This window comes from Leptinotarsa decemlineata, unplaced genomic scaffold (assembly GCF_025532065.1).
Source record: "Leptinotarsa decemlineata unplaced genomic scaffold, Ldec_3_MD MMD2_tig00000010_RagTag_RagTag, whole genome shotgun sequence".
Lineage (NCBI taxonomy): Eukaryota > Metazoa > Arthropoda > Insecta > Coleoptera > Chrysomelidae > Leptinotarsa > Leptinotarsa decemlineata.
Genome location: NW_027412538.1, coordinates 8,226,925 through 8,242,713, shown reverse-complemented (window position 1 = coordinate 8,242,713; position 15,789 = coordinate 8,226,925). Strand labels below are relative to the sequence as shown.

The window sequence follows — 15,789 nt, the reverse complement described above, 5'->3', positions numbered from 1 at the left end:
CGTAAAACATATTGGTGATGTATCTTGCCGGATCAAATAGGTCGCATATTGTTGACAAATACCAGAGTACTCAATTACGTACTCTGTTTTACTTTCAAGCCAATGTTTTTGCTGAAATTTCTCGTTATTCTGATAATGAAATTTTTTTAATTTGAGAAAACTTTCTTCTTATATCGATGCATTCAACTGATATCTCTTTACGAATCTCACCTGGGATTCGTTAACTGGGGTGTCTGTATTACAATTCATAAGAAAACACAAATTTCCCTTCATATCCTTTGTGAGTGAGGAAATGAAACATCAATTTCACTGGGAATAATTTATTATCAGGTAACAAAATTATAAATTTGTATGAAATGTTAACAAATGACGTTTTTAATCAGAGCAGATAATCTGAAATTTAGATCATTTAATATTTTCAGTCATTATACAGTGTATATTCCTTCGAAACGACCAAAGTTAAACTTAATATTCTCGTAGTGTGCTGTGTAACAGGGGCAATACTGTCGATTATTCCAAGTATACCTAAAAATTGTTTTCAAATTCGGATTCAGCATTCCCAAAACTGCTACGAACAAAATAATTTTAGAAGAAAATAAATGTTTTGAAATATCCTACTTTCCCGGCTAATATGAGACGGAGCTGTTACTAGTTAACAATCTTTCTTTCTCTCAGTCGAGCCGCGTTAAAATTATCGAGTCCCAGGCTCTTTGCAGTTTGGGTCAGATCTTTAGTGCACTTATGGAAAGTAATACCTCAAAACCGGTGTGTCGTTGATCTACTTGAATAATTTCAGCACTGTCCTGCTGCTGTGAGGTATCTTGCATAAATGTATGTCAGATATAATTCAATATCCAGCGTGGTAATAGCCAGAGAAGTAGTTGTTTTCCGGCAGTCATTTACCAGAAATTACAGTTTAGGGTAGGTGGTTCAGGAGTTATATTTACATTGATTTGTGAAAAACACTGTTTTCAAACTTCCTCTACCTGAAATTATTTCGTATATTACCCTCTTAATAATAAGCAAGACTCTGAGCATTAAGTTTCAGGTTTTTGTAATTGAATTCTAAACAACAGAGATATGGAGATGCGATTAATGAAAAGCATGATACACCGAACATGCTAGTGAACATCAAACTACCTTTTCAGATTCTATAAAAACATAACTCATCGGTTATCTTAACGAAAGTATTGAAAAGCTATTGAACTAGCATTTTACTGTATCAAACCTATTTTCCAGGTTTGTTGGCTATGGTCTGCAGCTTGTCTTGACGCTTCGTCTACGATTGTGGTAGACATTATCAAAAGCGATAAGTGGTTTCCAAAGAGATGTGTAGGTACTCGGCTCACAGAACATAAAAGAAATTTTCCCTTGAAACATGAAACATAGAGTTACTATCCAAGACTATATACGGAAGCTTAGGAAAGATTTCAATCAAAAGAGAAAATTAACATTAATAAAATCTGATCACCTGCACTTGATTGATCTCGCATTAATTCATTCAATTTCACAAAGAACAATAAAGTCACGGACACCACCAAATCAATATTGCATTCCTTTGCTCTGAGGACAACCAGAATACTTCGCCCGTTGTCTGATCTCTTTTGGTGTTTACCACAGTCGTAGAAGAAACGTTCAGGCATAGAAACCTGCAGACCAAGGCCAACAAAACCGGGAAATAGCTTTGATAAAGTTATCTCCGGTCGTAAAAGTTCTCTTTGATTAACATTTCACTTTTTACGACCACTTTTCTTAACACCCCCTTTTCCTTTGAGCCTCTTTCTGTACCCAGTAGCGCCCTCTGTATCATCTTCGTCATCTCCACCTTTCTTCCTTTTACCTTTCTTGTCAGTCAAATCTTTCATTTCCTGAAATATAAAGTATTATTAGAATATTGTGGAGAGACCTCTAATAATGAGCAGTTAATCAGTTTGGCTAAGTACTTGTGACTGTGATAAAAATTAAAAAAGAAAAGAATATTATAAAAAAACAAAAATATCAAGATCGGACCAAAATTATGTGTTTTTAATAACAAAATAGTGTTGCAACACTTTGCTGGGGTGCAGCAAACTTTTTAACATAAAGGAGGTTTATGTGATAGCTAGTTTGATTTGCTATCCAACACTGGTTCATTTTTGTGAATCGGATGAGTCGTTACTGAACAATTAGCTGTTGAATATTTCGTTTTCAGGGTAGTTTCTATGGTATTATCTCTTATTATATCCATGAGCTCATGAATAGACTGCAATTGGGTAACATAGTCTAAACATTTTACGAATGCCTTTAAAGAAACCTAAGAAGAGAAGCAGTACCATGACGGCAAAGAGGACAACTTGGGATACTACGTAACCGATGCCTGATACTCGATTAGGGTGCCATAGCCCCAAATAAAATTGGTAACCCTTGTTTCATCACATACAAAAATACTAAAAATGATGCATTTTCACGTTAATTTTGTCTAATCTTGACAAAAGTGTTCATAAATGTTGAGAGGGAAACAAATTTTTTATGTCCGCACTGTATAACAATTTACCATTTTTGCCAGACGCTGTGATTCTGCTACTCTTTCCTGCAACACCATCACTTCATCCTCTTCTGTCTTATAGAGTGGAAGTTGTTTTCCAATCAACTGTTCGATCCTTTGACATAATTCCACATCATACTGAAACCATCATGAAAAATTTGAAGTAATTAAAGTAATTTCTTGGGACCTTCCATTACTTACTTTAGGAAAGAGCTTTTCAGATATATACCGTATGTCTCGGTGAGTTGGAAACATATGAAAAATTTTTTCATTATAAGTTTCAGGAAAAAAGTGGTTCTGCACAAAAAGTTCCAACTTACCAAGACATACAGTGATATAAAAAAATATAAAAAAATTGCCTCAGAGGTAGTGACGAAATTGAGAATAATTTCATTTACTTATATCAATAATTCTTGAGATGCATCATAGGCAATTTACTGCATTAGTTAAAAAACAAGCGGTAACACAAAATATTACATACCTGAGTCACAAAAGTGATAGCTTTCCCTGACCTTCCCGCCCTAGCTGTCCTTCCTACTCGATGAATGTAGTCCTTGCTGTGAGTCGGAATGTCAAAATTTATGACAACATCCACATGCGGAATATCTAAACCCTGGTTGGAAATTAAAAATATAACTTTACTTTCTGATATTCACACAAATATAGCTTAGAAATATTAGAGTTGATCTCAGAGGTAGTGACGAATAAAATTGATTATTTCATGAATATAATCAAACACATTGTTATGCATCATGGGTATTTTTGTGCTTGCACAATGTATTGCTCAACACCAATGGCAATATACACATTAGTTATATTTAATGAAACATTATGAAGTCTAAGTTATTATTTAGTTGTTTTCATTTTTTTTTTTCAATCGTGAAAAATTTCAAAGTTACAACTGATGAACATTTGTTACAAAAACGCAACACTTGTTTCGCTATACAATAGCTTTTTCAGACGTGTCTATACTATGCTATTTCTATTCTATTATATAGACACGCCTGAAGAGGCTATCATATAGCAAAACTTGTGTTGTGTTTTCGTTTTTAAAAATGTTGCATGACAGAAGTCTTTGCAATCCCTTCTCGAATATTGTCAGTCACTTGAAAATAACTATTTTTTTCAAGTTAATCTCAAGTGGTTTCACCTAACGTATCACTACTAGGTCCACTTACCTGCTTGCCACATCCGTAGATATCAAAATAGAACGATTTTTTGCTTTGAATTTCGTCAGTGCTGCCAATCTCTTATTTTGTGACATTTGCCCGTGTAATGGTACAGCAGTGAGGCCAAGATTCCTCAACATCAAGGCAGTCCTTATCGTATTATTACAAGTGGAGCAGAAAATCATGAAACTGTTTCCCGCTAATTCGTTCAGGATATGAACCAAATAAACATCCTGAAAATAGGAATTTGTCATTACATACTCAATTTCAACCAAATTTTCTATATGAAAAAATCAGATATGCCTCAGAGGTAGTGACGAATGAAAATGATTTCATTATTATCAATAAACTTTTGGATACATCATAGGCAGATCTTCAAATGAATACTATAAAATTTCAATTCTGTCAAACTTGTATAGAGATGGAGAAAAAAGCCAAAACCCAAAATTTATCTCACCTAAGAATATGCCTCTTTCAATTTATACATTCATTAGTTATTTTAATTTTTAAATTTTTTTGACTTGTTTTATACCTTTTGGATCTTTGAAATCAATAAAAATTATTATTGAAAATATTCAATATATTCTTGGCCAATTTCTATCAAATGAATAACTTAAAAGTTTATAACTAGTTACCTTGAATTTCACTGGAATGAAAATATAATACTGCTGTAGTTTCTCCACAGTCTGATATTTAGTGGAGACCTCGACTTTGACAGCATCATTCAAACATGCTCTCTGCAGTTTTTTAACTTTCTTTGTCATTGTGGCAGAAAACAGAAATGTTCTCCTCTCCCTTGGGATTACTTTCAAGATCTTATCTACTTCTACTTCGAAATCCATATTCAGGATTCTATCTGCTTCGTCCATGACTAGATATTTCAAGGCCCTCAGAGTGAAACCTTTGGTGTTTTCCAAATGATCTAACAGTCTTCCCGGAGTCGCTATGAGAATGTGAGGCTTCTTTGCCAATATGAGAGCTTGAGACATCATATCCATACCTCCTACTATAACCGCACATTTCACACCTACACTGGATCCTAAAATGTAAATGACACCATATAAAATATATATCAACACGTGAAAAAAGTAAATAACATATTTTAATCAACAATACCTGCTCATCTACAAACAAATTTCTATTTTTAGTAAAATATATTGCAATAAGATATTATTAGTGTTGATCTTGCTTAGCAGCGTATTCAAATATAAACGTTCCCGAGACTGATATCTGAATGACATAGTATAAATGAATAAATTATTAAAGACAATATAGAAAATTTGGTACAATTACTGAAAGGATGAATTCTCACCTAATGCCTCAAACTGTTCGCATATCTGAAAAGCCAACTCTCTCGTGGGTGTCAAAATCAGGGCAAAATATCTCTGAGGGTTCTGTAACAAACTTTGCAGTATTGGCAGAGCAAATGCAGCCGTCTTGCCTGAACCTGTCTCTGCTAATCCAATGATGTCTTTTCCTTCCAGAGCCAAAGGTATAGCTTCTTTTTGAATTTTCGAAGGATTTGTCCATTTCAGTTGTTCACATGCCTTGCACAATGCATCTACAAGACCCTAAATTGATTTTCATTTATACAAAATCACCACGTGGGCTGCAAGTATGGATACTTACCAATTCCTCCCAAGTTACGGATTTTTCATCCGGCTCGGTCACTTCTTCATCCAATTCTTCAACTTCTTTAGCTTCTTTAACAGAATCTTCGGTTTCACTAACATTTTCATTAATATCCGAATCAATGTCCCCGTTTTCAGACATTATCGCCGTGTATTCAAGAAAAAACCAATTTCTCTCTCTCTCTTCGTGGCTCTACTCTCTTTTTTGGTGCACCAACTCGTATCGGAAACACGGATAACAAACTAAGACTAAAGTCAAACAGAGAACTTAGATCACAGTTCTGTGACTGAGCCACAGTCACAGCATATAATAGGTACCTATGCTGTGCCACAGTCTACCAATCCTGCAGTAGCAGTATCTGAGATATAATTATGAGTTCTGTGATTCTGTAACTCTGAAACACAACCAGTGCTGCCACAACTTTTAGAAAAAAGAACTAGTACACGAATTATCAGTAACCATCAAGATGAATAGACCTCTGAAGAAGCCAGCCACTCGTGCTAGCGAAACGTTAGGATACAGTTTCAGAGCACGACGGCCTTCAAACTCGAACGAAGATCAAAGACACTAAATAACCATTAATATACAAATTTCATCTTGTATTACAAAATCTGATTTTTGGCAAGTTGAAATGGATTCAAATTGCTTGAAAGTCTTGAAAATTTTATTTCAAGTGTTTGAAAATTGCGATTTTTTCCAGTTTCTATGATTGAAGAGACCCATGAAAGGACGGCGTTCTGTGACGATTAAGGAGACACTGTTGAATTGTGATTTTAGGCATTGTGGTAATAATAACCTTTAGCAACAAAATTTGTCGAATTATTTCAGGACATAGAATATTTCCTTTTACTTCTTGGAAATATAAAGATTAGTACATATTTTTAAAAACCTTAGAAAAATATATTTAATAAACCTCAAAAATTTCAGAGCAGTTTTCCTACAATCTAAAACAAGTACAAAAAATAATTTATTTTCATATATACTAATCAGTCTCTAACAGTTTTTTATAACAAGTCTCTTTAAATAGCTCAAGATATCAATGTTTCTAAATCACCATCAGATATTACGCTTATAAAGCTGTTTCTTGAATTAGTTCGCACTAAGCTAGGATATGCCTGAAATGAAAATGTTAAAAAAAAACAGTAAATCAAAATTGGGACATACAGAATAGAAAGTGTTCAAAGAATCTGTACTGATGCAAGAACGGAGATCTTCTTTTGGAGCACCAGGACGTTCATCGCATTCATCAAATTGAAGAGTTAAGTTATCAAAGCTGAAAGTTGAGAAAATCAATTTTATACTACTTCAAAATACCCACTAACCTTTTCTTTTCTTCCATAGAATCCAAGAGATCAGATTCAGGATCTGACACATTTATCATTTTGGAAAATGGTAAGTTATTAGATGTGAATACAGGTTTAGGTTCATTAACTGTAGAAAATCTTCTAAATAGCATCAGATTATTCACCGAATTCTTTAAGAAATCTCGGGACCCATTTTTTGAACTACATTCTCCAGGTTCATAAAAATCCGTTAATCCATTCTTATTTCCCCAACTAAAAACGTAGAATTCATCAGTATAGTTTTTTCATTTAGTATCTAGAAAATTAACAATATAGTGGACTGTTCAAAAAATAAGGTTAATGTTCAAATTTCGCGGACTACGTACATTCGATTTTCGATTTTATATTGGTACACTCGTCTCGAACATATGTTCGAGACGGGGGTACTTTAAAGAGGACAAAATAGAAATTGATGAATAAATAAATATTTTTTGGTAAAATGTAAATTCACCTTATTTTTGAACAGACACTGTATATCTACGAATGTCCACATTGAACCAGTAACATAAATTCGACATTTCAGTTACTGATTTGTGAGTTGATTTTTCTTGTGTAAATACGTATGTATTGTTTATAAAGTTCATCTGAAGAGTTTTTTCTGTTTGTCTGAACGCACTAATTAGAGATTAACTAGGCATAAGTTACTTTATCATCAAGAAAATATTATGAAGATAAACTTTGGCTTTTATAGCATGTTATTTAAACACAATTCAGGAGAAAATGTAAAATTATAATAATTCAACAGTACTATTTACCGTACCGCACGAGCGAGGTAATCTTGACAGCCGAAGAGATCCGAATAATGCCGAGAAAAATCAAACTGTGAACGCCAACAAGTAAAATATGCTAGGACGAGATGGGCATAATCGAATTATTTCGATAATCGAATAATTAGTAATCGAATTTCAAATTATTTGAATAATCGAATTATTACTCGAATTATCACTCGCAACGCGCAGTAGAATCACTCAGTTGAGATCGATTATACAGTAGTTGTTCAGTATGTGAATGTACCTTATTACCTGTGATTTTTACTGTAAACTAAGAACAATGTTTTATTTCATTTTATATATCGGGAATTTATTTCGAGTTTGTGAATTTATTGTTCATCAAGTTCTGTTTGAATTTTGGAATAACGTTTCGTTCCATCAATTTTTCAGATAAATCAGTACAGACCGTCCTCAACTGGCTTTGGTACTAGCTGTATTTTGTTGGCATTAATTTTATTCCAGATCAGGTCATTCCCGCCAAAATTCATTTGCTGTCCTGATCGATCTAATAGCATCGAGCAGAGAATAACTTTTGTCGGTAATAGCCCCACCTGGAATAAGATTAGTACCAACAAGAAGAGTACCTACTATCAGCGGTTAACTTGCAAATTACAATACGTAAAACATTGGTGATTTTGGTTAAAACAATCTTGAGCAGTGTTAGTTTTACTGTTTGATGATACCAACAACACAAGATGAATACTTTTGTTTCTTTATTATTCATTCACCATAGAGCGTACTACACATGTATATTCAAATATTCAACAACCGCCATTACATTTTTTATATATCTGTCAATTCTCAATGTCATGAAACAAACCGTTGGGTTGAGTTGGTTTTTAGCGACTAGCAACAACAAACAGCTACATGTTTTGCGATGCAAATGATGTCAAATTAATTCAAATTATGGTTAAATACGCCTAAAGAATGAAGCAACGATCATATAGGTAATTAGAAGAAGAATAATTCGAATTATCTTGATAATCGATTCGATATCTCGAATTATTATGATAATCGAATTAGCCCATCACTAGAAAGGAAACCATGCCATGCAGTTGGCTCCGTTTGCTAAGTCTGCTCTCAGGGATTTCTTTTGAATAATATTACATTCACCAAATATTTCAACAAATCAAAACCTGATCCAAAATTCTCTTTGTGTCTCATCACATTTTTAAAACTCTTCTTAATGGATGATTTGAAGATAACAAGTTATAAAATGAACATGTGTTTTTTTATAATGTTCTGAATATTTATCTTTGTGCACAAACCAAGAATTCATGAAGTTTAGTGTACTCACCAAAGACAACAAAGCAGGAAACATAATAATGCAAAAAATATACATGTGGTCAGTACAGGTACCACCCCTGAAAAAAGGATTAACTTATAATAATAATAAATATATTTCAGGGAGTACCCTTCATCTGCATAAACTGATAAACATTTTTTGAACCTGTTGTGGTAGCATATTAAAAAAAACTAGATTCAATTGTATGATGGATGATTTTCAAAATTAAATTTGAATAGTCATCACTTTTGAAACCAAAAGGTCAGAACTCATTACTTTAACTAATGATCTAATAAAATGTTTCGTTGTTACTTATTATTTTTATAATATCATGCAAGTTCACCATTTCACCTATATTGTGTCATCTAAAATTGCGAAAAGTTGCACGGTAGTTTCCACTTTCGAATATTGTCTTTCGTAGGCAGGGCAACAGATGGTTAACGGAAAATAGAGTTTAAAAAATATATGATCCATTTTCAATAAAAAATTATCAATAAAATAGGGCCTACTTCGTGGAATGTCAGTATTATTCCATGACATCAGATTTTAATGTTTTTTCCTGTTTCATATCCTTTGTTCTTCATTGGAGATTTGACAGATTGGATTTTAATCAATTAAGTAGGCACATTATTTTCTGAAGACAAGTTTTTGATTAACTAAAATAAATGAAAATGAATAAAACAGTTAAATATGTAAGTAATCTAAAAATTTGATTCAGATGTTGAGGGGAGAGGTAAGAATAAGTTTTTCTTTAAAAATCATTTTTCTGCTAAAGTTTTGAATAATAATAATTTCATCAAGTATCTAAAACAATGATTTTTTTCTCGATTGCAGACAAAAGAATATTGTCCGAAAACGGACAATGGCAATGTTTTTTCACAAAAATCACATATTGCATTTTGAGGTATATAAAGGGATTTGACATAAAAAACGATAAATGTGAACATTGCTATTCACAAAAGTACATTTCAAGGATACATAATCGATATAATTATACCTGATGATTTTTTATAAAATGATCGATTGTAACATAGTTATAGACCTGTAGGTTTAATCATGCACCAGTTTTAAGTCTAAATACTAATATAGATTGTGTTGGATAAATATCAGTTCTTGATGTGCTCTTATTACAGAAGACTAGGTAACTTAATTTATCATATGAAAAAAAGGAGAAATAAGTTGTATCTCTCTAAAATTTTCCTAACAAGAATTCATGTTTTCTATTTGTTACTACTAAAAAATCACGACTTGTACACATTAAGTAGATATATTGAATGTTACAGCTGAAAAATAATGAGCCAACTGCTTATGACTTAGTTTGACTCATGCACCAGTTTCAAGTCATAAGAATTCACGTTTTTCATTTGTTATTACTAAAAACTTATAACTCCTGCACATATATATTATGGGTGAGTATTCAGAAGATAATATCAACCCGTAGTCATGAATGTTACCATTGAGAAGTAATAGGATGTAGTAGAGTAGTAGAGTATATAATTACAAAACGCCAACTTACATGATTGAGTCCAAAAAGAGGTGACAACCATACTTCACTTATTACAAGATTTTCTAGGTAGATTATTATATTGAAACATGGTAATAAAAGACATTTAAGAGTAGATAATTTTGCTTAAAAAATTTCAAATTTTTATTCATCGACGTTGCCAAAGTTAAAACCCATAGAATAGAATATCCCTGACAAACTCTTCCCCATATAAAATATTTTTGTCAAAAATTCTAGATGCACCCTTGATAAAGAAATTATAATAATGACAATGTCATGGTGTCACTTCAATTTTAATGTTGTTTACATTTGGCAATAAATTAATATTAGGTGAAAGATTTTTTACATTATGGTCCAAAAATTAGAGATATGAATAAATTATGAACGACATATTTCAATTCTTGAATCATGTATGAACATGTGTACACAGTTGTGTCAACCTCATTTCTCAATCGAAAGTGTTTAACAAAACAAAACGAATCAATTTTTTATCGACCTTTTTTTGGGTAATTGTTACCTTCCACAATCTGAAAAAATATAAAAATTATAATGGAGAACTTTATACAAGTGTAGAAGGGCAAACTTTTTAGTTTACCCCGATAAGTTACTGCGTAAAAATCAAAGTATTTTTCACAAAGAAAAATCTTCTATTTATCAGTAAATTGTCGTATGTAACAATTTTGCCTATCAAAAAATTATTAAGAAATAATACTTATCTTTTACGTTTTATAATTTTTATATTTTTTCAGATTGTGGAAGGTAACAATTACCCAAAAAAAGGTCGATAAAAAACTGATTTTTTCCTCCACAAAAAATGACTTTCGTTGAATAAAACGAATCAGTTTGAACACTTTATGGCATGTGCTAACAATCGCCTATCTGTTAGCTGTCACATGCACATGCCACATAATTGGAAACATTGAAACAATAATATCAGTCAAAATAAAGTTTGCCTGGCAATGAAAGAGTCATTATATATTTTTTAAGGAGTGAGTTCTTCATTTCAATTTAATGATTTTCTCTCCATTGATTGAAAATTGTGTAATTATGTCGTAAATCGGTAGATCAGCAGACAAAAGGTGAATTTGGTAGATCTACCGAAAAATCTGTGTGAGCGGCTACGCTGCCCGCTACTGAGTGAATGACATATGTTACGTTTTTACTGTCACTGTCACTATTCTAGAAGTCAAGTTGAATTCGTCACTGTTTAGATTGTTAACGTCACGTCAATATAATTTTTGTAATTCATAATTCATTTTATTCATTTCAGAAACCTACTCAACTAAATTTTGTGTTACAGAATAAACACTTGCAATGTCGTTGAATACGGCCCATTTAAATGGAGGTGTCCTAATCCACAATGGAGAACAGTAAGATAAAAAAAACAATCTGATAATTGGGTGACTAATCTTTTCATTCTAGAATATTATTGTTCTCGGAAAACGTAAATATTGAATGGTCTGGACAGCAAATTAGTGCATTTCAAGGCACTAAAAAAGGAAGCATTTATCTTACCACACATCGAGTTATATTCAATAACCAGTCTTCTTCTGATGAAATGCAAAGTTTCAGTTTTCCCTTCATCACTCTCAGTGATGTATGTTGACTTCATAAAATAATTGTTACAAACGTATGCAACATGATCTAATCTCTCTTCAGGTGGATATAGAACAACCAGTTTTTGGAGCTAATTACATTAAAGGGAAAGTTCGTGCACAACCTAATGGCAATTGGGTTGGAGAAGCCAAGTTCAAGATTACCTTTAAGCACGGTGGGGCCATTGAATTCGGACAGTCTATGTTGAGGGCTGCACATTTGGGTAAGTTTTTTTTTTTTAAATTTTTGTTAAAGTAAGGTAGGTGGACATGATGTAACAATGAGCCAGAGAAGCTGAAATATTCATTAGGAGAGTGATGTGATAATTCTTTGCAGCAATCGGTGATGATATTTCAGGAGATGGTATGTACTTCCAATAGTAAGAAAATACTTTATTTTTTTGTGTTTTTGTTACGTCATAATGTTTACCTGAAATTGATTCTAAGGTAAGCGTATAGAATATGATGCAGTAGCAGATTTTGATAAAAATCTGGTACTGCACTATATTCTAGACCTTTTCCAATCCTTATTTCAGCATCTAGAGGCGGAATGCAACCTCCACCACCATATGTACCTCCTCAGACACAATGGTATGCTGCTCCACCACCAGCTTACGCACCCCCTCCGCAAGGTAAGACATTGTTTTTGTGGCCAAGCTTTAAATTATTCATGAGACTTTTATTTTAGGATATTATGGATGGTCACCACCTACCAATGTTTTTCCTCAACAACCGCCATCTAATGGTGTTTTCATGACAGATGCTCCTCCACCATACCCAGGAATTGTTCCTGGATATCAACAGAATGGTTATGGTCCACCACAAGGTCAGCAGGGTCCACCAGGCTACCCTGGTCCTGGATATCCTCAAGGTCCTTCTGGCCCACAAGGAGCTGCAGGTGGTTTCCAGCAGTCGTTTGGAAGTTCTGCTGGTAAGTTTTAAAAAGTTATCAGAACACTGAATTCTACAAAAAAAACACTTTTCAGTGTTCATATAAAAGTATTTGTTTCAAAAGAATTTTTCTTTCGTGTAATTCAATAATTATATGAATGTAGCTGTTTCAGGAGGATATTTTCTTCCAGTTTATGTGAAAGTTTATTCTTTGTATGATCTACACATCTATGTATAGAGTTACTTCTTTTGAAATTGATTGTTTTCTTCCTTTCTTTGGAAGATTCCCACATTTTTTTGTATCAAGATGGTATAGTAGAAAGCTAAAAACTTTCTTTCCCAAAATTCAATCACTCCTAAAACCTATAACTTTTTCAATTTATATAATTTTCTATAACGATACATATTACTTAGTTCCTAGGCGCTTAGTATCTCTTTCAATTTATACAATTTTCTATAATGATACATATTACTCAACTCTTAGGCGCTAAGTGAAATTGCTGAGAACATTACAAAAACTAAGTATGTGGTGGATCTCGTCAAAGTAAACAACTTTTTTCTTTAAAATGTTTATTTAAAAATCATTCATTTCTGAGACACAAATAACTAAACTTAACAAAAAAAAAATGACAAAAACCAACCATGTTTTGAAATATTTTAACAATTTGTATCCTCCAGTGTTGTTGAGGAAATATACTTTTTTTACTTGGAAAAGGTGTGGCGATTGTTTTTTTTTTGAAAAGTGCCAAAAGTTTACTGTCAAAAAAGTTAGTCATATTTGAAATAAATAATGACAGCATACGCAGCGCTCTCTAGATGTTGCATGAAAATCAATACAAAATTATGGTTTCTCACGTCAAAAAAACCCGGCTACCAAATTTCGTGCAAATACCTTATTTTTTGCAAAAGTAATTTTTAAAACACGAATAAAAAACTCAACTTCAACACCTTGTTTCTCTAAAACCAAGCATTTTTGGACACATGTTTATTAGACTCTTTTTCTCAAAAATGTCTCAGGAATACGTCACTTTATTTTAACATACTTATCTTACACCCTGTATGTTCAAATGTATATGAAATAACACTTACTAATGTATAAACACAAACAAATACACAGGTTTTGATTTAACTGAAGTTAATAAGTTAAAGTTAGTGCCGTGAAACCAAGCAGTTCACTCTGAGATCATGTTTACGCCTCCCTTTCCTCTAAACTAGGCATGAGAAATAAAATGTCCCAACTATTAGGACAATTATTATACGATTACAATCATTGTAATAGTTTGCCAGTATGAGCTAGTAAAATGATTATTCAAACCATATTGTTATTGACATAATTTCAAAACCATATTATATCTCTTCCGCTGTGGAAATAGTTTTAATGAGTATATTATTTAGCAGGTTATTATTTAGAAACAATAAAAAAACTTTCGAATGATTGATGGATTGAACTTATTGAAAATGTAAGCAAAACATAATTCTAGTGCTTATCTTCTCGAAAAACTGGCTTAGTTGTATTCAATGGTCTACAAAATATTAAATATAATATAAAACCATTGATGGGATTGAAATCTTTGATGATTTTGTTAACTAATGCAGACAAAAGAATGACCGAGTCTTCTATTAATTTCAGATGCCAAGGCTGCTGAAGCTGCTCAGTCTGCTTATTATGACCCTAATAAACCACAAATGGCATATATTCCTCCGCCAGCTTATTATGTGAGTATTTTCCGACACCAATTTTCCTTTTAACTCATCAAATAATTATATATGAACCAAATGAACAATTTTTACAGTGGAATTTTCATTTTTTTTGTACCAGGAAAATCCACCCAGCTACAATCAGGCTACTGACAAAAAAACACAGTAGGAATGGAACTAATGTGACAGTACCAGTTAATGTTTTGTATTATATTGTATAGCTCTTGCTAACTATCGTATCATCTGGTTTAAACATTCCTTCTAATTTGATGCTGGCAATATTTTTAATCTGGGGATGAAAGGTTTCTTGGAGCTCTATATGCATTATTCAACAACCTTTGTGGTTTAATTTTTTGTATTTGAATTGAAATGTTTCTAGTTTTTTGCAGACGCAAGTAAAAGTATCACTTTGTTTCATCCATTCTTAATCATGAAAATTTATAAAAAATGAATATGTTGTCTAAATAGAAGAATCAACAAATGTTTATGCAGGTCATTTAGGCAGCATAAGTATTTTCCTAGGATTGAATAAAAAGCTACCCATATTAGTATTTGCAAACGAACCATAATTTGCTCCAATATTGTTATATATCTTATTATTTAAAAAATATGTATCTGAGGTGATATTATTAAAATGCAAACATACACCAGATAGTCAACTTTCTAGAGCTGTATTTATAAAAGCAAGGTAAATGTAGCTTGTGGCCACTCATTTCCAATTATGCTCATAAATCACCCCACTAGAGCCTTCATTCCACACCAAATACTACCTGTCAAACAAGATGTGTTGGGTTGGCCATGTTTAATCATAAATATTATAAAAAAAATTATATTCATGTATATATTTGTTAGCTATTGTATTAACACTATTGAATTAATCGAGATATTTGAATAAAATCACAAAATCTTGAACGTTGTTTAATTTTTCACCATATAAGATCGCTTACCAAAAGCAAGTCTGATTTTGCCCCATGTCATCATTAACAATTATTATAAATCTTATGTTATCGCTGTGCATCATGTAGAGTAGTGGGATAATGATGGAGCTTTGAGGTACAGCTTTTTTCATTGTCTTGTCATAGTTAAAGTCAACCAGTAAGTCCACTCCCACTACTTTCATTCATAAATTCACTAAGTTCTCGGTGACCTCGAAACGAAGTGTGGGGCCAATTTCTTCTTTTACCATAGGCGTGCGCTCATATAAAAAAGAAATTTAAGATTATTATAGAATATTTTGTGATAAATTACTTATAACCCACTACAAAAACTAAAAACCATAATAACAACAGCGAATAAACTGAACACAATATCAATTTTCGACCGTTTAGTATAGGTTTGTTCTGGTTCTACGAAATTCAGATTCTAGGACGTCAGGATC

General features: G+C 32.5%; 3 protein-coding genes across 5 annotated transcripts; 1 reads left to right on the top strand and 2 right to left on the bottom strand.

Annotated features, from left to right (window-relative positions):
- Positions 1 to 304: 304 nt before the first annotated feature.
- Positions 305 to 5,571, bottom strand: pths (probable ATP-dependent RNA helicase DDX47). The gene is made up of 7 exons (XM_074171357.1): positions 5,323 to 5,571; positions 5,006 to 5,264; positions 4,329 to 4,732; positions 3,703 to 3,926; positions 3,006 to 3,138; positions 2,534 to 2,662; positions 305 to 1,868 (listed from the first exon to the last, which is right to left on the bottom strand). Exons 1-7 carry the CDS (start codon positions 5,464 to 5,466, stop codon positions 1,731 to 1,733), a joined length of 1,431 nt encoding a protein of 476 aa, XP_074027458.1. The 5' UTR covers positions 5,467 to 5,571; the 3' UTR covers positions 305 to 1,730.
- Positions 5,572 to 6,203: 632 nt separating this feature from the next.
- LOC111515350 (uncharacterized) lies at positions 6,204 to 10,398 on the bottom strand. Its single transcript, XM_023171577.2, has 5 exons — positions 10,240 to 10,398; positions 8,736 to 8,802; positions 6,648 to 6,881; positions 6,490 to 6,598; positions 6,204 to 6,440 (listed from the first exon to the last, which is right to left on the bottom strand). Exons 1-5 carry the CDS (start codon positions 10,268 to 10,270, stop codon positions 6,354 to 6,356), a joined length of 528 nt encoding a protein of 175 aa, XP_023027345.1. The 5' UTR covers positions 10,271 to 10,398; the 3' UTR covers positions 6,204 to 6,353.
- A 939-nt stretch (positions 10,399 to 11,337) lies between these two features.
- Wbp2 (WW domain binding protein 2) lies at positions 11,338 to 15,323 on the top strand. 3 transcript variants are annotated; one of them, XM_074171362.1, is made up of 9 exons: positions 11,338 to 11,467; positions 11,528 to 11,597; positions 11,650 to 11,824; positions 11,887 to 12,046; positions 12,160 to 12,186; positions 12,359 to 12,454; positions 12,511 to 12,753; positions 14,344 to 14,429; positions 14,533 to 15,323. In XM_074171362.1, the coding sequence occupies exons 2-9, from the start codon at positions 11,542 to 11,544 to the stop codon at positions 14,578 to 14,580; spliced, it is 891 nt and encodes a 296-aa protein (XP_074027463.1). In that variant the 5' UTR covers positions 11,338 to 11,467; positions 11,528 to 11,541; the 3' UTR covers positions 14,581 to 15,323. The 3 variants fall into 3 exon arrangements, with proteins under 3 accessions (XP_074027463.1, XP_074027462.1, XP_023027342.1); XM_074171361.1 differs by having other exon boundaries at positions 11,390 to 11,597; XM_023171574.2 differs by lacking the exon at positions 12,160 to 12,186 and having other exon boundaries at positions 11,392 to 11,597.
- The last annotated feature ends 466 nt before the right edge of the window (positions 15,324 to 15,789 follow it).